Source organism: Amborella trichopoda, chromosome 12 (assembly GCF_054954075.1).
Source record: "Amborella trichopoda isolate Santa Cruz 75 chromosome 12, AtrichopodaSantaCruz75HAP2 v2.0, whole genome shotgun sequence".
NCBI classification, from domain to species: Eukaryota; Viridiplantae; Streptophyta; class Magnoliopsida; order Amborellales; family Amborellaceae; genus Amborella; species Amborella trichopoda.
The window spans coordinates 37,474,500-37,497,920 of NC_142347.1; the positions used below are offsets into that span (position 1 = coordinate 37,474,500).

The 23,421-nt window shown below is 37.0% G+C and overlaps 1 protein-coding gene across 1 annotated transcript; it reads right to left on the reverse strand.

Annotated features, from left to right (window-relative positions):
* Positions 1-3,512: 3,512 nt before the first annotated feature.
* LOC18421807 (histone deacetylase-like protein) lies at positions 3,513-16,845 on the reverse strand. Its single transcript, XM_006826622.4, has 4 exons — positions 16,735-16,845; positions 16,346-16,461; positions 4,786-4,911; positions 3,513-4,612 (listed from the first exon to the last, which is right to left on the reverse strand). The coding sequence occupies exons 1-4, from the start codon at positions 16,771-16,773 to the stop codon at positions 4,474-4,476; spliced, it is 420 nt and encodes a 139-aa protein (XP_006826685.2). The 5' UTR covers positions 16,774-16,845; the 3' UTR covers positions 3,513-4,473.
* Between the last annotated feature and the right edge of the window lie 6,576 nt (positions 16,846-23,421).

The window sequence follows — 23,421 nt, forward strand, 5'->3', positions numbered from 1 at the left end:
GCAACCTCATGTCCAATCCTTTGCATTATGCAGCAGAAAAGATAGACGACGCTATCGTGACGATGGACAACGAGTACTTGCGGTAAGTGTTGGACTACGTTGAATTGCATCCTAACCCCGAGGCACTGATGCAGGGGCCCACACATTTGAGTACCCTAACATTGGGGTCGTTAGTTGGGCAAAGCTACCCATTTGTGAGGCACATTTTGGATGGGGGGAGGCCTCTGTTTATAGGGCCTGGGGTCATAAAACATGAGGGGCAGTCCTATCTGTTGCCTAGTCCTAAGGGAGATGGTAGTCTCTCCCTCGTCATCTGCTTGCATGAGGAAGGCATGCTTCTCTTCAAAAAGTACATCTACAATATATAATATGGAATTACTCTATGGTGGACTGCTAAACTTTGTTTTCATCAGTTAGATGGAAGGATTCTACCAGTGCAGATAAAGATTTTGATAGGCAGATTGACCCTTTGTTTCCTCTAGTTTGGAGCTTGAATTCTGATGTACTCTTCTACTTAATAAATTTTACATCACCAGCATCATAGCCTTTTATCAATTAATTGATGCCGGCTACACGAATTTTACATGCCTACCAAATAAGCATAAGTGAAGTTGTGTTTTCATGGATTTGACCAACATCACTTATCCATAAGTGCACATTGTGACGTGAAATGCAATTGTAACCGATTCTCAGATATATATGATAGCCCTGGGGGCCCAAACCACAGAACAACAATCTTGATATTTTTCATGCTTGAGAAACTCTCATCCTCTGTTTAAGCATTGCTCTAATAGTTTTTGGCACGAAAATCCATATCGAAACTTCCCCGGATAAATAGGCCTCTAGGCCATTCATGATCGTCGTCCTGCTTGAGCAAATAACAAGCATTATGTCTCCTGCATAGTAAATTTTGTCTTAGCAAGTTTTCTTCCTGAATGTTAACTTGGGATCGGGTGAGACTGAAGCTCTTGACATCACATTGTTGCGCCCGCCAAACCGAACACATTTCCTAGAGTATGTTCTCATCCTGCACAGTTGGTACTACCATTGGATCACTTAATGAAAATCACATAGAGAGATACTTCACAAAGCGTATCATTGGGCTAATGATATCTAGGTCAACTTGTAACCAATCTACTTACAATGATATGTGATCTTGACATTTGACTTCGAAACAATGGATAAAAAACTATTTTGAGGAAAATACTATCATCCAAGTTGACTTGTCTGTTTATACACAAGGTTTATATATATTATTAAATGGGCAAAATTGATGGGTTTTTTTTTGGAATTTCAACATATAACCATAAATTGTATTTTCCAAAGCCGTGGTGACCTTGAGCTCCTCACATTGACCTCAACTCGCTTCTCCAGTTTTTGAGCAACTATTTTGCCTTTCACTCCTCAATTTTGCCTTCTCTTCCACGTACTCTAGAGCTTCATCCTCCTCATCTTTATACTTCGATGTAAATTATAATATCTTGTCCAGCCACTTTCCTTGTTTGGTTGGGGAAGCCAGTGAGACCGAATTCCCATCTGATGACTTCACCAGTGAAGTGGAGTCATGATCAGGTCTCACATGGCTTTGATTATTTAAGGTTGCAACCTTATGTAAACCTCAACCTTTTTTGAAAACACCATCATGCCCAACAACGTTTTCCCTCTTCATTTTTTTTTTTTAAAAATACCCATTCAATTTATGAGAGGACTATGACCACACAATTTTTTTATTATTATTAAAAAAAAAAAAAAAAATACAATGAACTAACGTGATTTCTCAGTTTTATTGATCTTTAAAAATATTTTCAGGATAATTCCACAACCATGTTATAATTTTAAGATTGTTTAAAACATGGAATATGGGAGGAGTAGGAGATAACCCCACTTTAATAGAAGCTAGAAACTTTAGGGAGCTCTTGTTTTAGTAAGAGGGAAATAAGCAGGTGACTTGGGATAAACCAGATAAAATTCCGAAATAGCTTTCTGGTTGGTCGCAAAGAGATTCGACTTGGTATAAATTTTATAAACAAAAAACAATGCACGATGTATATTAAAAATGAAGATCCAAGTAGGTCTTCTTTCTGACTGAGGGAGTAGGAGTAAACTATGCTCCTGAACGAGTATAGTATACGTGCGCATTTCTATTAAATAATATCTCTAACTACAGAACTGACTTTGCACATAAGAACCACACCCCCAAAGCAGAAATAATCTATGAGATGAGCCACATAACTGTATGACAGAATTTGTGAGGAGGAACCATTGTTCACAAAATCGAACTAAAATGGTTAGCCGGACATGGGTCCGTAGAGGTTTAACCAGTCTACCTGGTAAACTGGCCGATTCAACTATTCTAATTGCACAAGTTTCGGGCGCTCAAAAAATTGTTGAAACAAATAAAAAAATAAAAATATAAAAAACATCTACTAAAATATAAAAAATATATAAAGAATGATTAAAACAAAATACATTCAAATGAAGTAGAAAATTAATAAATAAATAAAAAATATTTAAGAGAATCAATTTGTGTCTAAAGGTATTATAAAATTTTCTAAAAAAATAGGAAAATATAAATATGCATATTAATGATCAAAACAAATTTTAGTCTTTACTATAATGTAAAGAATATTAAAAAAATGTACTCCAAACCAAATTCTTTATTTTTGGGATTTTACATACTTTATTTTTGGGATTTTACATACTTTCTTTTTTACTTTTTTTTTTTTTTTTTAATACTGGCCGATCACCAAAACAGTAGGTCCCCAAGGTATTCCAATATCTAAAAGAAAAAGTTTATATAAGGATGCAACCTTATCATGTTGAACTACGCACCTCAAAAATCCATCAAAAAATGTAGTTTTAATGTTGAGAAAACCTTTGATTGATCATCTCGACATCAAGATGTATGACCATGAAAAATAAAAAGATTTTAAGTCTCAAAAATAGTGCATTTTACAACATATTATCTACACCGTCTATTTTCACTATTTTCATATGTTTGTGGATATACTTGATTTTAACCATTTTTTAAATTTAAAATTTATAATTAGATATAAAAATAGATTTTGAGATAATCCTAAGAACATTTTATATCAAAATTATATACCATGATAAAATTTGAAAGTGAACCTTACCTCTATGGCTATGGATGCATCCGTATGCCACCTGCACCATATCTAAATAAAAAAAATCCTATCTTGATTGGATGTCGTTAACCGTTTTCACTCGTTACAAACTCTATTTCATCAGTTTGCTGCAGAGTGTAATAGATGAGGATGAGCACATACACATATTCATATTGGACTTATTACACATATTCATATTGGACTTATTTATCCAGCTTAATGATACCCAAATTACATGAAATTTTAATTAATCGGTTACCAAGGCTTTTCCCTACCTCACAAAATACTTTATTTTGATTTGAGGTTGTCAACTTATTTTAGCTCGTGGCGAGCTCCAATTCAGCCGTCTACAGTAGAACATCAGATGATTGTCCCTCCAAATCGAAATTTTTCTTTTTTCTTTTATTTTTTTAATCAATTCACCGACATTTTAACCACATATTCTCCAAACAATTATCTATCATTCCTCAGCTTAATATGAAGCGATCATAAGGTGGATTTTAAGATTGAACAGGTTTATCGTAGCGGCAGGACAACTCGATTGTATTGTTGCTTTACAATGAACTTTTTTGAACACCCCTCCGGTGATTTCCAAATCCTATGAAAGTTGAAAAGGAATCTCTTAATACCTTTTTCAGATACCCACCAAATTAAAGAAACGGATATCATTTGATCCACATTATGAGAGCTCATTGTCGAGGCACTCATTTGTGGTGAATTTTTAAAACACCCCTCACAAAAACTCCCATGTTATGAAATTTAAGCCCTTTGAAAATGCGCCCAAACTTTCAACCCATTCGAAACTCTCTGTATTCTATTACATAACACACCCCAACAGGGTAAAGAGGAGAGAGAGAGAGAGAGAGAGAGAGAGAAAAGAGGGGGGAAGGGGGCAGGGTAAAGAGGAGCGAGAGAGAGAGAAGAGGGGGGTAAGGGGGGAGATGAGAGTTAAGAGAGATTCTAAGAGTATCGAAGAGAACCAAGAAATGAGCGAGACAAAAGGAAGAATAGGAACTACCATTCTGTGCTCTTTAGGCCACATCAACTATTAGAGGTAGATTCAGAGGAGAGTTATAAAAAGGTGATTGAATGGAGGTGTTTTTTTTTTCTTTCTTTTTTTTAAATAATTGGAATTCTTGATAGAGCTTAATAGTCCATAGACCATATGTTCATATGATTGTTTTTTAAATAATTGGAATTCTTGAGAGAGCTTAATAGTCCATAGACCATATGTTCATATGATGGATATATAAATTAATGCTGTTCTAAGAGCTATAATCTAGATTATAGAACAATGTCGAAATGATATTTTATCAAAATGCCTCTAAAAGTTGACCGGGTGAAGATCTTAACCTAGTTCCATACTCAGAAAGGGGGGGCTTTCTCCAAACTTCAGTAGGTGAGCAGTTTCATAGACAGGTCGGAGTTGTAAAATCACTTGTGCATCTAGATAAGCGTCGCACAAGAAACACCAAACTGATAGATCACTGCCAGAGAAAAACGAGACAAAGCCGACAAGTATCTAAGTGAAGTAGTGAGAGAGAGAGAGAGAGAGAGAGAGAGAGAGAATTCTATTTGGAAGTGTTTCTTTAAGATATCCAGAAAAATACAAGAAAACTGAATGTCCAAGTGAAAAGCAAATTAACAAGGGTTTAAATACCTATAGCTGAGAGCAAGACAATGACCAGCTTCTTGATAATGCTCAAGCATGTGGCCATTAATGAAGCGACTGCAGAAAATGTTGTTACAACTGAGGCATAACCAATTTTCAGCTGGATGATCACACCTGAAAGGTTAGCTACCCATATAAGAATTTGTGCAAGCGAACTTCTCATGGAAGATGCAAGTTACAAGCATAGGATTGCGGCAGGGGAAAAGTGATCTTGCCAGAATATATTTGAATTATGAGGTCTTAGGCCCTTGCTTTTCAAGAAAACCATAAATATAAAACCAGATCAAGTATTCGCATATCCTGAGATGAATAATAACTTTTCCAAGTGACGGAGACCACATTTACATAAACATCAAATGATTTCAAACTGCCTGTGATCATAGTATCTTTTCTAACTGCTTTAATAGTATTGATTATTCTAAGAATTATTTTGTACTTTATTGGAAACAGAGGTCTATAACATTAAGGAGCATCTCAGTGTTGGCTTGCATTCTGTTGGCTTGCACTATAAGTGATGAGAGAACCCTGATTAAAATATGAGCCCTTGTGAGGGGCGGGAATTTCTATAAAGTCATAAATGGATCATTACCTCTGCCAGAGGTTATAAGGAGTCAAAGAATCCATGAATAGGAGGGCGTAAGTCAAATGATCATGTAACTTACAAAAAAAAATGTATCCTAGTATTGTAGGTCAAGTTGATTGGGAGGGAATCAAAGGGGACATAAACTCTACAATCAATCTTAGGTTAATGCATCAATATAATTTGAGCATAACATTTACACTACAAAGCTTCTCATTTCCTCTTTTGAGTTTTTAGAAAATTCTTGTTACCTCTGTGTCACAAACATCCAAAGGGCAATGCAAGTTTTCAGGAACTCATGCACTAAGTTTCTTTCTGACAAAATAAAAGATAGTGGATATATGCCTTTGGAATTGCTCTAGGTCCAAATACATCTAGGCCTTTATTTCTCCAGTCCCCACAAATCAAACACAAGGGTGGTCTCTCATGCAGTTTGTCACTAACTGTATCTACAGAAGTTCATGAAACCATGGTAATTTTGTGAGCTTGTTTTATTTTTAAGATTATCAAATCTATCTTTGGAGACACTTATTCTTGGTTCTCTAACAATAGGGAAAGAGAGGTTTTGGAAGACATATAGAGTGAGTTGGAACGCCATGTCCAGCAACCATTCTCTCCTTCTACCTTTACAATTACTGCAGACCCTCTCGGCACAGAGGCTGGTAGATAGTACCCGGGCACGTTTTAGCCTCCTTCCTTTCAATCAATATCCTTCCAAACCACATTGAGGTAAGCCACTATCATTTTCTATCTTATATGTAGTTAATTGACTTAGGGCTCGTCCGTTACTGATTATATGTCCGATGCCTGAAATGAGCCCATACAGGTTTCAAACCGTCAAGCCAGTAATAGGACTTCATGAAGAAACGGCATTTTGTCCCTTGACTATCTATCTTTATTGCTTATTTAACTAAAAATGCATGATTTCTATGAATAACCACCCAAGAATCCCATGGTATGGGTTTCTGACATAAACATACTAAGAATAAGAAGCAGACTTCTACCTTGACTGAAAAATAATGCTTAGCTGTAGGGTCACAATCTTGCCTTTCAGAAGTGTAGCTATCTGTAATATTCTGCCAGCTAGGGGTGGCAATTGGGTCGGTTTAACCCGCCTACCCGACACGGGTTCAGATCTGGAACCAAATATTGGACCTAGTGGGTCGGTGACCCCGACCTGTGCAGAGTTTGGGGATGGGTCCATCCTGGATCTTATCAAGTCGGGGTGGGTCGGGTCTGAGTCAAGGTCAAACTGACCTAATCCGACACATGTTTATATTAACATATATGTATATGTATATGTATATGTATATGTATATGAAATATTTTTATATTAACATATGTGCCTATTTACATTTATATTCTATAAAATATAACAAATAAAATTTATTCTTCTTTAATCTAGACCCCGAGCCGACCCAATCCGGGTTTGGGTCTGAGTCTCGGTCCGGGTCCAATGACTTTGACTCGACACAGTCTGGGTCCAACTAGGTGGACCCCGACCTACTACCAGCTACAAGTATTTAGAAAGACATACCCCAAAGTTGCCCAGTGCGGATCGTGGAAGGGGATGAGCACAAGACGACTTGTGTAACGAGGTACGGAGCTTTTGAGTTCCTAGTAATGCCTTTTGGCTTAACAAATGCCCCTGCCACCTTTTGTAGCATTATGAATGAGATCTTCCACCCCTACTTAGACAATTGTTACAAGCTCCAAGGCACCACTGATTAGCACAATGTTCCTCCGAATACTTCAATTGATATTAACTAAGAGTCACTAGGCCACTGAATGTTCATATCCTTTCTAGTACCTATCATTGGTGTGCAGCTTGGGAGCGTTTCAAGACTTCCATATTTCAGTAGGAAAGGGGGAAATCATGGGGGAAGTCATAAAGCTTTCATTTCACATTTCACATGTTATCTCATTCTGTGACAGAAATGTTAGCAACACGAACCCCTATCATTATCATCACCATCCAAGCCTTATCCGGTTAGCCCAACCATGTGGGGTCGGCTACACGAATCATGTTCCATCATTTTGCTCTATCAAGAGTCATCTCCCCAGTCAAGCCATAAGTCACCATATCTTTTCTCACTACTTCCATCCATATCCTTTTGGGCCTTCCCCTTGCCTTTTTATAGCCTTACACGTGAACCAAATCACCCTTCCTCACCGGTGTCATTCTAGGACGACGTTGCACAAACAAGAACCCATATATACCCAAAGAAACCCATGATCTCAACAATATCCATAAGAAAACATGAGCCTTACACCTTAGAGGATCTTGTTTTTTCTATTCTTTTTTTTTTTTTTTTTCTTAAATTAAAGGAAAAAGTTTATATAAGGTTGCAACCTTAAAATGTAGAATCAAAGATGTGCCCCAAAAATCCATTGGAAAAGGTTATTTTAATGTTGAAAACCCTTTAATTGATCATCACGACATCGAGATGTATGAATATGGAAAAAAACAGATTTTGAGTCCCATAAATAGTGCATCATGCAACACATTATCTTGACCATCCATTTTCAAGATTTCGTACGTCTATAGATCTACTTGATTTTAACCATTTTTGGAGTTTAAAATTTTATAACTATAAAAAAATAGAATTTTAGATAATCCTAAGAATTGTTTACACCAAAATTATATGTTATAATAAAACTCAAAGGTGCATCTTAATTGGATTGCTTAAGGTTGCAGCCTTATAGAAAACACGCCCCTTAATTAAAACCATCATAGAATCTAGTTATATGAACTAATCATCAACTAGAACATTGATCTCAGGCCCATAGCCAGTCCTAGCCCACCTTGCACCTTATATCCTATAGCTCAAATTCTCATAGATTACCCTGACATGTACACACTTTGAAGACAATGGAAATCCACCTCACCATGCAACTACCCTGAAGGCAGTGGAAAATTCACAAAGAAAGACTACAATGCACAATGCCTCGTCAAAAGTTACAACCAAGATCTGGTATCCATATGATATGATTTTCTTCTTTGGAATAGCTCTTCAGACACCCTAAGGGCTGTGTTTTATGGGGATAAGGTTATAGCTCTTCAGACACCCTAAGAGCTGTGTTTTATGGGGATAAGGTTATAGCTCTTCAGACACCCTAAGAGCTGTGTTTTATGGGGATAAGGTTGTTAAGTGATCTCCAATCGGGTTTGTTTGATGTCCAAATAATCAAGATGTAATGATCAAATACGTGTTGATCTTCAGTTGGGTCAGCAGCTCCTTATATAGAAAAGCCTCAGACTGAAAAAGCTAATAGAGCTCAAGCAGATTGTAAAATGTCGGAAATTTCACTATGTTGTCCACACGAACAAATCCTTCCTGAACTCCTAGCAGTTGGCATATTTCTATACTTATAGCTCATATTATCTTCCTATCAGCAATGAGAGATATTCTCTTTTTTCTTTTTGCGGGTAACGTTTAGTTAAAACATTTGCCGAGGTGGTGCATGAGCAACTCCCACCAAAGAAACATAATATCAATTTACACCACTATTTGCCGAGCATCTGCAAAGTATTCATAATTCATCTATCCTAACATACCTCAAATACTTCCTCAAAAATGTTCACCAAGTGCCAAGAACCTTCCTCCATGCCCATCTAATGAGGTATTCTTATTTTAATACAATCGCTATCTGGAATTTGATGACGAAAACAGAAAGTTAAACATATTCCAAGCAAGCACAAGCGCAACTTGAAGAAATCCCAGATTTCTTCTTCAAACCCTAACTAGGCCTTCAAAGCTAAAAGCTTCCTTCTTTTTCTTATTTTGAAATCACGTGAAGAGTCCCCCTTCTCCTCCATGCATCTCCTTTATAACTTTTTTTTTTTTAAACTGTTAACTGTATTAATAGAAAGAGGAATACAGGATTAAGGCCTGGAGGCCCACAGCCCCGGCCTCACAGAAAAAAATTGGTTAGCCTTAGGAGAGTAACCCGTAACCCTATACCAAAAATGATCGAGGCGCATATGAGATGCCCATTACAGAGATGTAAAAAAGAGAGCCAGAGAATGGACAGGTCCTAGCTAGGGGACTAACAACCATCCCTGTGGAACAAAAATGAGGCCGAGAAGTACAGAAGCTCTGAGCCATGCGTCAGTGTTCCACCACCTGTGCGAGTGCTCCCTTTCTAGCCAATTGGTCTGCGAGGGTGTTGAATTCCCTCCAAGTATGCCTCCAAGAGACAGGAATGTCCCTACAGATGTGAGAAATCTCGTCGAAGATCGAAGCAAGGTACCAAGGGGGTGGCGACACACCAGCAGCCCAAGAAATGAGTTTCTGGCATCTCCTTCTACTAAGAGGGGGAGACCCCAGCCAGGGTTAAGCAATTTGAGCCCCAAGAGAAGAGCCAAGGACTCGCTCAGCTGTGAGTCAGCATGGCCAATATGATTGGAGAAGGAGGCCAGGATGTTACCTTGGTGATCTCTGAAGCCCCCTCCTGTTCTGGAAGGACCAGGGTTCCCGAGGAAACACTCGTCAAAATTTAGTCAGGTAAGGCCAGCAGGAGGAGGAGACCAATTCTCTGCTCTCCCCACCCGTCGTGGTTGGAAGTGGATGACGAGCTCCCAATTGAGGACAAAAGACATTGCGGATACCCCTTTGAAGGCATTATGATTTGTGGCCCAGAAAATCACCAAGGAGGTGATTTTGTGGATTAGGGAAGGTAATTCGCTTTATAACTTTAAAATAAAATACCCTAACTTAAAGTAAAATACCTTATGTGTCCCTCACTTTAACCCCAAAAAAAAAAGAAATTAAAACTAAAATAGAAAATAATTTTAATAAACTAAAATCAACAAAAGAAATCATCCTATCAGTGTGCTCCTCTTATTCTTCTTGGTAGCTCATCTGGAATTTATATCCTCCAAATAGGTGCATGCGTTAGGACGAATATACTGCTCCAATGGATGATAGTCTTCGTTTGTCCTACTTCCCATGTCATTATTCGCCCTCAGTTGAGGAGAACTCTGCACTCAAGATAAAACCTTTGCCTTCACCAGCCTCTAGCCCATGATACTCGGACAAATCAACAATGTCAAGAATATCAGAGGTCTCAACATGTGAAGAAACGACCTCATACACTCTGCTACCCATCTTCTTTAAGATCATGAGTGGTCCTGCTTTCCTGTCATTCAGTTTGTTGTACTTGCCTGCTGGATGCCTCTCCTTCCTAAGACATGCACCAATACCAAATCACCCCACAGAACTCCTCGAAACGACGATCTTTTCCTGCAAATTCTTTATACATGGCTACATTAGCTTCTAAATTAGCGCACACCTGCTCATGTACTACTTTCATCTGCTCAACCAACTCCTCTATAGTAGTATGACTCTTCCCATTATTCTAGAATGAATCAAGTCTAATGAATGGGTAGGATTCCGCTCATAAAACACTTTAAATAGACTCTTGCCAATTGACCTGCTATGAGCTCTGTTACAGGCAAATTCTACATGCAGCAGCACTAGAACCCCTAGTTTTCTTGTCCCACACAATGCTTCTAAGAAGACTCCATAAAGTATGATTCACCACTTCAATTTACCTATCTGTCTGTGAGCGACGGGCACTATTGAATTGTAATCGAAAACCAAATTTCTTCTATAAGGTTCCCTAAAAATGCCTGAGAAAAACCTCGTATCCCGATCTGAAGTGATCGTTTTCGGAATACCATGGAATCTCACTACCTCTCTGAAGTATAGATTAGCACCATGTGTAGCATTCAACGTCTTCTTGCAAGCTATAAAATGAACTATTTTTCAAAATCTATCCACTACCACAAATCTATAGTCCATACCTCTTTGAATCCTCAGAATACACAGCACAAAATACATGTTAACATCCTCCCAAGGTGCATTATGAATAGGACGTGGAGAATAAAGCCTGGTGTTTTGTCATTGCCCCTTAGCCAAGCCAACTGACATGTACAAAATACCTCTCTGCAACACGAGTACCATCCCCCTTCAACCTTGGCCAGTAATATTTAGACTCCAACAATACTATGGTTTTTGCTCGCCCTAAATGTCCACCAAGAATTCCTCCATGAAGCTCTGCCATAAGAGTCTCTCTAAGGGAACCTGAGGTATGCATGGACGATTTCCTTTGAAAAGAAGTCTTGAATCAGAAAATCTCCACTAACCCCATTACTTGACTGAACTCATGTCTCCTTGAAATCAGCATCACTTGCAATACTTACCCAAAAAAACATCACTTGCATCACTTGCAATACTTACCCAAAAAAACATCACTTGCATCACTTGCAATACGTACCCAAAAAAACATCACTGCATCACTTGCAATACTTACCCAAAAAAACATCACTTGCATCACTTGCAATACTTACCCAAAAAAACATCACTTGCATCACTTGCAATACTTACCCAAAAAAACATCACTTGCATCACTTGCAATACTTACCCAAAAAAACATCACTTGCATAAAGGTCCTTCACGAACTCAAACCTGTAATGGTGGTTGTCATGGTAGTCAATAAAGCTAACCTTTTGCTCAGAGCATTCTGTTTTGACTGCCTACCTTATGCCGTATGACAAAAGTAAACTCTAGAAAATAGGCCTACCCACCTAGCATGCCGCCAATTTAGTTTATGCTGCATATTAATGTACTTTACCACTTCATGATTTGAGAACAAAAGAAACTCCCTCCAGATCAAGTAAGGGTACCAATGCCTTAAAGCCTGAATTATAGCATAACACTCTACATCATAAATAGAGTAGTGTCGTCGGGTATATTCAGCTTTTCACTGAAACAGGCGAGAGGACACATCCTCTGGCTCAACACTGCAGCAATGTTGACATGCGATGCATCACAATCCAACTCAAAGACTTTACCAAAGTCGGAAAGAGCCAACACAAGAGCCTCGGTCATCTTCTGTTTCACTAGCTGACAACTTTCTTGGCCTCATCTGTCCATACAAACACCCCCCTTCTTTACACAATCTCTTATCACTGGTACCTTCTTTTTTATCAACCTTGATACCCTCAACTGAAACATAACCAAGAAAATCAAGTTGTCCATCATAAAATCGCATTTCTTCAGGTTCACATACAACAGCTACTTCTGTAACAAAACAGACACTAGTCGCAAGTGCTCCACATGTGCCTCCTCACCATTGCTATACACTAATATGTCATCAAAATAGACCGCCACAAATTTCCCAATAAAATGCTTAAATACTTGATTCACCACCCTCAAGATGTTACTAAGAGCATTAGAGAGGCCAAATGGCATCACCATCCACTCATAAAAACCCTCTCACATTTTAAATGCAATCTTCTGCTCATCCTCTGGAGAAATGTGCATCTAATGGTACCCCCCTCCTGAATTCTATCTTTGAAAAAACATTAGGACCGGCCAAAATGTCCAACATACCATCCAATCTTAGAATTAGGAAGCAATAGTCAATCGTAATTTTATTAAAGGCCACATTGTTCAAGCACATAGCTAAGTCCCATCCTTCTTAGGCATCAATAAAGTCAGAACAATGCATGGACTCATGCGCTTTCAAATGAACACCTTCTATAAAGCTCTGTAACCTGTCCCTGTAACTCTTATGTTCTTTTGTGCTCATCCTATGCGCTGCCTAGTTCGGTAAGCCAAACCTAGGAACACGGTTTATGAGATGTTGTATGTCCCACATAGGAGGTAACCCCTTAGGAAGTTCATATGGGATGACATCACGATAGTCCCTCATTAATGGCTCTAACCATGGTGGAGCCAAACTAGTAGGCTGCACGTCCATAGGAATCACTGCACATGACATACTAGTCTCATCCAATCCTTCCATAAACTCTGCTAAAGAAAGAAGATTAGCATAGCCCTCATCTGACTTGGATGTACTTTCCTTCTTGGATGGGCCTAAAACCGCCTTTACGTCATCCTTGTCAAAGGAGCAAGTGTTTTTAAACTCATCATGGATAGTGTGCCAATTATACTGTCGTGGTCTCCCCAATAATAGGTCGCACGCACAGATCCATAAGCACTTCATCACCCCAAACTTCATCCTTATAATGTTTCCAATCGAAAAAGAAACCAAGCAGTGTTTAAATTTTTTGCCTCATTACACTTCTTCAAGTAGGGTATTTTGCACAGCTTTGGATGGCTTTCTATCTACAATTTCAGCTTATCTACCATCTCTTGGGAAATGATATTCTCGTAACCACTCCCCTCAATTATGAGATTACAAATCTTACCATACATGGTGCACAATATGCGGAAGATGTTTGTGCACAACCAATTTTCTTCTTCTGCTACCCGAGGTGTGATCATGTTGAGTCAGATCACCATTACCCATGGTCACAAAATGTCACTTCAGTGTCATCTTCGTTACGCACCTTATCATAGATAGGGTCTCCATCGGGTGGCTATTTGCTATCCTCTTCAAAAACTTCCTCTGAAAGGGTGGCAATCTTCCTATTTGGGTAATGTGAGGAGACATGCCAATTCCTAAGCACTTAATTGCACAGCTGTTTGGTCGATTAGGGCAACTAGAGCCAGTCCTATCACCCATCTCTTCTTCCTATTTGGACAAACCAGCAGATCAAGACCCTAACCAAACACTAGATTGTCACTTTTTCCTTTAAAAACACCACCAAGAATGCACGTACCACCATGGGCTACATTCCACTCGGTGGGGGACTTTTTTGTTGAGCTTCAATCTTACCAGTCCACTCTTGTATGGGTGGTTCAGTTTACATACATAACACGCTATGCACTGCTCCTCTCTTTCAACCACACCACTTTGGGCCATTAACTGATGAAATTCATTTGTGTATTCATCCACAATCTTATCCCCTTCACTAAGGCTATTCATTCTTTGATAAAGGGACTGCAAATAATATTTAGGTAGGTATTTTTCCTTCATTTTTCTTTTCATCTTCTCCCAAAAATTAATTTTCGGCTTTCCCGTGCTTTTTCTTTTGGCACTAAGCTTCCCACCATGCCGAGACACCTTTTTTCAATTAAATGGCAATAATTTTCATCTTTTTATTTCTGGGAATTTCTTAGCAATCAAAAACCCTCTCCATAGTATCTAACCAATCAATGAAAGTTTCGGTTAAGGCCTACCAACAAACTCAGGAATATCCACCTTCAAACTGAAAGCCCTAGAGTGAAGCCCTAGAGTGATGCCCCCCACATCTAGGTCTTCTATCTCTTTCCTCTTCACCTGACTCCTCATGTGAAGCACGACAGTAGAAAGATCACCCTCTTACCCATGAATGGTATCGGCGAGTTAGTGAGCAAGCTGTTGAACTTGAATCTTGAGATCTTCAATCTCTTCATCTCTAGCCTTTTCAATCTCTTCATCACTAGCATCAAGAGGCAGATCTACAAGTACTCCCCTTCCACAGCCCCTTCTTGCTGCCATGGGTTTGCCAAATTCACAAAGCCTAGGCAAAACATCAATAAATCCTAGGTTTTCTAGGCAGTAATCAGTAAACCATAAGCTGAAATCAGCATACCCTAGGCTTGATCAAAAATTCTTGCCCCAACTGACCTAGCCATGGGTTTGGCCATTTCACAAACCCTAGGAAAGAAACCAATATACCCTAGGAAAGAAACCAATATACCCTAGGTTTTCTAGGCTGTACTCAGTAAACCATAAGCTGAAATCAGCATACCCTGGCTTGAATATTGCAAACCCTAGGCTTGATCGAATTGTGAATGTTTGTGGGGCCCAAATAATTCAACGAAAGAAAAGATGCCCCATCGCGCCCCCCCCCCCCCACAACAAAATAAAAAAGAAAAACTATATTAGAACACAAACGAAATTTAACTTTACAAATCTAAGATTTGGGTTGACCGGCCATGTCGAACACTCAAGGAGGCTACCACCTTCCACTACCTATTACGGTTTGGGTTTGGACTCAATAGTTGAGATGTTAACAATTGCAACACTACATCGCAAGTTCGAATCCCCTGATGAACTTCTCTACCCAAAAAAACAAAAAGAGAAAAAAGAAAAGTAACTATCCACTGCATAATTAGATCAACAACCCTAAATCAGGCCTGATCATGGCACTCATGAATGTCCCATTCTATATTGATATTGTTCTTTATATTCCAATACAAACTTTTTAATCCTACACATCTTGCAAAGCAAAATTGTAGCATTATTTATTTTTGTTGATTTAGAGGCCAGGTGGTTTTAATGTTATAGACTTTTTCTTTGAATTTGTGACAATAACTCTCTCAGAGATTATGCAGCACAGGCATTCAATTTCCCTTATGAAAGTATCACTTTGAAATTTTTAATGAACAGATTAGAAGGATCACTTTGAAGTGTTTAATGAGCAGATAATGTTTTAGATTAGGAACCTAACAATGTCGGAGTTTAGTTGATAGGGAAAATTTTAAAAAAAGAAAGGATTAGGACTTTTGGTTTGGGATAGTTAGTTTCTAATTCAAATAAGGTATGAATGGATTAGGAGTTTATTTGGTTTCCCCTTTAATCAAAATTTGGAATTCAAATTAGGTCCAGTGTTAGCAAGGTGGAACAGTGAATAAGAGGGTTATAGATACATAGAGCAGAAGGAAAGACAAGGAAAAACTATGGAAAATGGGGGCACTATCTTACCATACATCAAGAGGTATAAGAAAAAGAAAAGAACACTTGAAAGGAACATGATCCGACAATAATTCCAATCCTTTCAGAAGAACCAAATTACAAATAAAAAAAAAAAATTAAACGAAAAAATTTAAAAAAGAACTTCAGCATACAAATTTATCAAAAACTTCAAATGATTCCAGTCTCAAACATGTTGCATTCTCAAATAAAAGACATCCAGAGGCATGAGATATCATACTCAGCACATAATGAAATCCTATCAGATATATAGTTTTCCAGAAACCCACAAAAATGCCTTGTTAATTTCGATTCAGCTGAGGTAAAAGGGTAAAAGAAGAAAACAAAGGAGTGTTAAGAAAATGAAGAAGAAACCTGGAGCAGGGAGTATCCATGGCTGGAATATGACTGAGATCAGAAGAAATCACACTGAGGTGGTCACACGAGGTACGAGCTTCAACCCATCCTGAGTCGCTTCCATAGATTTCAGGCTGCAAAAGCATAGGAGCCATTAAATTGTTTAAAAAAGAGGAAATTTCATCAAATGACGAACAAACAGGAGTCGAGATTCAAAATAATAGAGTTTATCCAGGAAACGCCAAAAGGGACGAAATATGTTAGGATTTCCCAGAAATACCAGGGATGATACGATGAAAAGTGTTTAAAGCAGAGAAAAATACATCAGATGATTAAAAAGGACGGATAAAGATTTGCCAAAGTCAGTATCTCTCTTAAAAACGAGGAGAAAAATCTCGGTGAAGTACCAGGAATGGTGTTACCGATGATGAACTTTCTTCTGCCATGGCTCGAAGGAGCGTTGGGGAGTACACAGAGTTCGGTCCTTTATCAGATATAGAATAAATTGGATTGCGTACAATGAGACCGTTTTATCTTTGATACTCGGAAGTCTATACAACCATCCCACGTGAAATCAAATAACTTCGGGTGCGTAATTAAAAATAAAATTTTTGAAGTCTGAGCATTTAGATACGAGACGATCACAAAAAAAAATTATTATTTTTTTATGTTTAACCATAGAGTTTGCGAAAAGTCTTAGTTATCCCCCATTTTATACTATACAGGCACCCTCGACTAGGCGTGGCGATTGGTCGGGTCTTGAATTCAGACTCGGATTTGAAAATACATTGCATCCAATTAGGGCTGATCCAAAAATTAAAATATCTATGTATTTAGCTTTATTTTATATATTGGGACTCGAAAAATATTACAGAACCCAGACCTGACCAAACCTGGAATTGAATAGTATTCGCATCCAAGATTTGGACCCATCTGGACCATCCCCAAACTCGGCCCCAATTGATACCACACTATTAATACTAATATTTTTTTTTTTGCAACCACCCTCATATAAAAAAAAGGTACGTTTTTGGACAAAAATAACAAATGTTTTAACCCGTATTTCTAAAATACAATGCCCAATATGTGTTAGTTCGACACACAAAACTGGCTTGCATTGATCCAACAAAAAAATGTGATGGAAAAATATATTGAAACATGGCCGAAAGATGGTATTTTGATCCAAAAAAGTCAAAATTTGTACTTCAGGGTGGTTGTAAAAAACATAGTATTGAAGTTAATAGTATGGTATCAAAAAAAAAAAATTTGGGAGGCGGGGTGGGGGGTAGGGGCGGCATGCATGGAAAGTACAAATTGGGGGTATCCATAATTTTTCCAAAGACTTTCAAATAGGAAACATCAAAAGAAATAAATAAAGATGAGGAAAATATTTTGATAAGGTTGCAACTCTATCAAAATAAGTAAAGCCTCACCTAGATACTCATGAAAAATTACAGTTTTGGGCTCAAGAAAACTTTCAAATCGATCATCTCAATCTTGACTATTAGGGTTGTGAAAAAAAAAAAAAAAGATTTCAAGCCCTAAAAATATTGTATATTATAAAAATTATATAGACAATCCATTTTCAAGTGGTCATGGATCCACAGGATCTGTATGGATTTTTGAGCTATAAATTTGATAATCAGTGGTGGCAATTTTTTTTAGGGCCATCATAGAGATTTCTCATGCTCAAAGTGTTTTCCAAATGAGGTTTCAAGGTGAGGCTTTACTTTTTTCTCATAAGACCTAGGCCTTATGGATACTGCATCCATAATATAATTGGAGATGGTGCTAGATTTAATGGTATCTATTTTTACCTATTTATCTTCTATTATTATTTTCTACACTTACTATATTATTAAGCCACAGTTGAAGACTTGACACGTGTCACAAGAATAAAAGGAGACTATGATGCCTTAAAAATAGATTTAGATGAAAGACATAAAACACTAGATTTAGATGAAAGACATAAAACACTATGTTCTATGAAAGAGTTCCTATTTCTTCGAGATTTTTAAAATATAAGAGTCCCAATTTGTATAGAACTTGGCTTCTGTTCCTTTAAGCTATAAATTTCTCTCTTATAATATTTTGAGAAAATTACATATGGACCTTAACAAAGTACGAAAAACATGGGATGCTCTGATTTTAGCCAAAAATTACCATAAAGGTCGGTCAACACGCGGTTTTATTTTTTTCCAAAATTACCCCTCGGTTTGAAGATGGTTGCCATCCTCGGACTGCATTTTTCTTCCTTTTCTTTTTATTATTTAGTGGGGCGATGTCCCAAGATTAAGGGGCATTGTCCAGGCAGTTCGAGGTTCAAATCCTCAGACCTTTCCTTCTTTTTTTGATAGAAAATAACAGCAGTCCGAGGATGGGAATCTCGTGCCACTCCCTGAATTGAGTAGAGCTCAATTTTAAGGTGGTCCAAGGTCGCCATCATCGGACTGCTTGTTATTTATGAAAAAGACCTCGGTGCGAGAATTAGAACCTCTGACCGCTTGTTACTTTTTAAAAACACCTCAATCCTAGAATTGGAACCTCGGACCGCTCTCTGGAATGAGCATTGCTTAGATCTAATACGGTCAGAGCTCTCCATCCTTGGACTACCTTGAGATCACATTTAAAGCATCAAACCTTCTTTTCCTCTCTCTCTCTCTCTGTCTCTCTCTCTCTCTAAACCGTCGATTGGCTAAGCATCTATGGGTGGATTTCTGGCACCATTACCGTGATTCCAACGAGATTCCTTTTTTTTTTATCTTTTTTACATTTTTTTCGGAACTTGGATTCTTAGATTTGAATCTTGGGTTTTTTGAAATGGTAAATTACATTGAGAAAATTAGGGTTTCTAGAATGTATAATTTCACCTCAAAAAAGAAACAAAAATCACTAAAAAATATTAGGGCTCCTCAACGCTCCTCAACAAAGCTTGAATTTTGTTTTTTGACACATTAGGGTTTTTTTTGTTTGAAATCTAGTGGAAAATAAGTGGTTTGTATGACATCTTTCATGTATACATGTAATTTAATTTTTTAATTTAGTTATATTTAATATTGTTTATTTGATTGAACATGTTGATTTGTACACTATATTGTTTATTTCATTAAGAACAGATTTATCCAATTGGTAGGACTGCCCCAATTGTTTCTTTTATATTTTTAAGCATAATAAGAAATGTTTAATTTACTGAAATGACATACTAGACTTATTACTTCCCACTTAGCATTTTACCGGTTTTAGGCATTCTCCCCTTCTTTTCTTTATAAAATAAAATAATTGGTTAATAAAGCTCCTATTCATTTATCTCATTGTTTTGTTTTCCAAAGATGAGCATCTTAATAATTTTTGGGCATTTTGTTTTGGGAGTACATGGCACCTTACAATGTTTCTCTTTTCAATCATTGGAGAATTTTTGTTTTGCTTAGGCGTCTTCTGGAATTTCAATAAAAATACAATTGGAGAATGTTTCTCGTTTTGATCATTGAAGAATTTATGTTTTGTTTAACTATTATTGTGTGTATTATTTATTTATATTTTTTAGATTCTATTGTATTATAGCGATGTTATAATATACAATTTGAATATTTATTTCATTACTTAATATGTCACGCTCAATTTGTAATAGCACCTACAAATTTACCGAAAATCTCCTAAAATTGTGACTGATGGTCAAATTAGTATGGATAAAATAAATGTTCTTTCTAAAAACACTGTTATTTTAGACGTTAGTTTTGGAAGTATGGAATATGAATTGAAATCTATTTCTAAAATGAAACTCCTGCTTACCTGTCTTGTTCTTCTTTTATTTGTTTATAATGGGATTGAAGTAGCACTTTAGCTTTTTCATGTTATGGTTTGAGAAACTCCAATTAGATTACTGTTAAGTTCACTGTAATAGAGAATAGTTCATTTCTTTTAGTTGTAATAAAAGATGTACATGTTAAACTTAAAAGTGCTTCATGGATTAGAGACCAAGGCTCTTACAATCTTAAGCATGCACTTCAATGATAACTTGTTTACAAGATGCTCTAAAAAGCAACTTTGCGGAGTTGTTGCCTTCGATTCTAGTTGTTGCTTCAATTAAGTTCTTTAGTACTAGTCAACTAAACCTCCTTAGTACTAGTCAACTAAACCAATATAATTGATTTCAATTCATTCACTTTGTTATGATCATGCTTTATGTAACTTATTCAGCCAATGCCAATAATGTCTCGTGCCAAACTTCTTATGATTTCATTTCATTCACTATGTTATGATGTATATAGTAAGTCTGTTTTTTAAAATTGAAATTTAGTGTTGTAGATAAGATGGAAAATCAAAAGAATAATGATGGGGGATTAGAGGATGATGTATTATTGTACCGGAAAGAGAATCACGTCTCTCAATTACAATTTCGAGGTAAGGTATAGACAAATCTCTTTGTTTATATCACTTTTTACGGGAGGATGGATAGTAATAAAATTCACATCATATGCACATTGTTGATAACAATATACACACTAAAGTGCCATTATTGTTTACAAGAGAGACCAAGGATTTACATCGATAAGTCCTTTAGTGTCGTCAGGGCATGACCCATTACAGAGCATCGTGAGATTGGTGAGAGGGTGGGGTTACTACCATTTGTACAACTAGCAGAGCTACGCCCTAGAAGTATTGGTCATCTGTTGATGGTGTCTATGACTGAAAGGTGGTGTCTCGAAACAAACACCACACATCTGACGATATGCATCGAAGAGATGATTCTTCCTCCTAATGAAAGCCCCAACAAGTTCAGTCGTTAGTGCAATGTCAAAGCCCAGCCAAACCAAGTATGTAGTAAAAAGCCCTTTTTGCTGCTACCTAAAAGCCAAAGTAGCGAGTGAAGCCAGCGAGCCGACATTGTATGATGCATGGCGGATTCACCAGTTGAATGTCACTGGTAATATCATGTTGATAAGAGATTGCGGATTCTAAATATATGGAAGGCTACAAATTTATCGGGCTAGTGGAGTCCTCAAAGTTTCAAAGAGAACTCTAGTTATGATGAAAAAAATCTAGGAAAAAAACTTATATAAATAGTTGAATAGCACAATTGTAAATGAAAAGGTATATGTGGTTATAGAAGAAGAAAAAACTCAGCAAGGGGTATATGATTGACAATGGATGTTCGAGATAGTGCAAATCAAGGACCTAGTAAGGATATTTGGCGAGGCAGAAAATTTGAAGTTTTGGGGCTTTCACAAGAGGATGGAAAGCTGGAAGGGCCTCATGTTTTACTTTGGAATCCATATTCAAAATTTGGTGAAGGAAGGTTTAATGTGGTTAGAGTATTATATATAGCTCTAGTGTTGATTATGATCGTTGCCATAGTTTATATATATTTTGTTGTTTTACTTGTTTGTAGTTTTCTTGATTGGCTTATGTTTAGCCTTGAAAACAATTGTGGAATAAATGAAATGGAATTTAAGAAGTACTTGCAAGTATTGCAAGCATATGCAAGGCTTTGTAGGAAATGTTTTTGCAAAGGATCTGAAGGATATGAGATCAAGCACCAATTGTACTTGTCGGTTGCTAAAAATATTTCACCTCAAGCATGAAGGAGGTGGCATGGCCTCAAGAGTTCAAGGATATAACTGCTGAAGGAAATGGAATTCATAAATGAAGAACAAGTATGAAAGAAGATGAGCAAGGCATGAAGGTTATTTAGCTAGGGACCTTGTGGCATTGGCTAAGTTCTCTAGAAGGAATAGCCAAATATGGATAACAAGGTAAGGATGTGATTTTGCATCAAGGTCGAGGTGATCGATTTAATCTAAAACAACCAATGATACTTTGGTAATCTAGCTCCACCTGAATCATTGGCCAAATTACCAAACTACATACATGCTTATTCTGTATTCTAAAGCAAAAAATAGGGGTATTATATGTATGGGTGCAGTTTGTATAGAGCCTAGGCTCTAAACAATCAAATTAGAATCTGCCTTCAAACAGTGTCAAACATATGATTCTAATACTAGAAATATTTTCGATAGCCTTAAAATATTTTTCATCTTTATTTATAAAATTTAAAGCTTCAAAAATAGTGTAGATTGAACGATACTTAAAAATTTTTAAAATTGACGATTCAAAAATGTGTTACAAAATATACTATTTCCATAACTTGAAATCCATTTTTTTCTCATGTCCAGACATCTTGATGTCGAGATAATCAATTTTAGGATATTTGAGTATCAAAACAACCTTTTCTAGTAAAAATTTTGAGATAGGCTCAAATTGGATTGTTTAGAGCCTCGACTCTATATAAACTTTTCCCTGTATGTATTTTATTTTAAAAAACAAAACACGAATAGGTACATGAATGTAATGATCTTCTTAATCACCACTTTCATTGATAAATTGATTGAATTGACCGCCTTGGTGAGGTAGTCATGCCATTGCATTTTAATGATATTTTCCACAATATAATGTTGGAAATTTGGGAATGCGTTGATATAATAATTTGATCGAAAAATAACAAAGAAGGATAATAAGGGTGAAGATGAAGCAATATTCACTCACAAAAAATTACACTCTTGCATTTGAAGTAAAAGATATGACAGGTTACAGTGATATGGTGTGGTCTTTTAGACCATGCCCGCATTTGACACTTTTTTTTGGCTCTCTTTTTTTCTTCATACGCCTTTCAATTGATATGCACGAGCTCCTTTTTTATAGAGGGCATTTGATGGACTGCCTTTTAAGTCGGTTTTACCACCGCCTTTCTTTCTTTTCTTAATGCACCGCCTTTTTCAATATTGAAGGGAAGATTCTAGAGAGAGAGAGAGAGGAGAGGAGAGGTGGTGATGGGTTGTAAAGTGAGGGAGACAAAAAAAAATTGATCAACCCTCTTTAATTTGTCACTCTCATTATATCTTTGAATTGGATAAATTTATCTGTTGTAATTGTCTTCGTAAATATGTCTGCAAGTTGGTCGTTTGTGTTGATGAATTTTGGCTCGATTTCTCATATTTCAGTCAACTCCTTGATGAAATGATATCGTATTTCTATATGCTTTGATCGGCTATGAAATACTGGAGTTTTTATTATTACAATGGCTGACATGTTGTCAC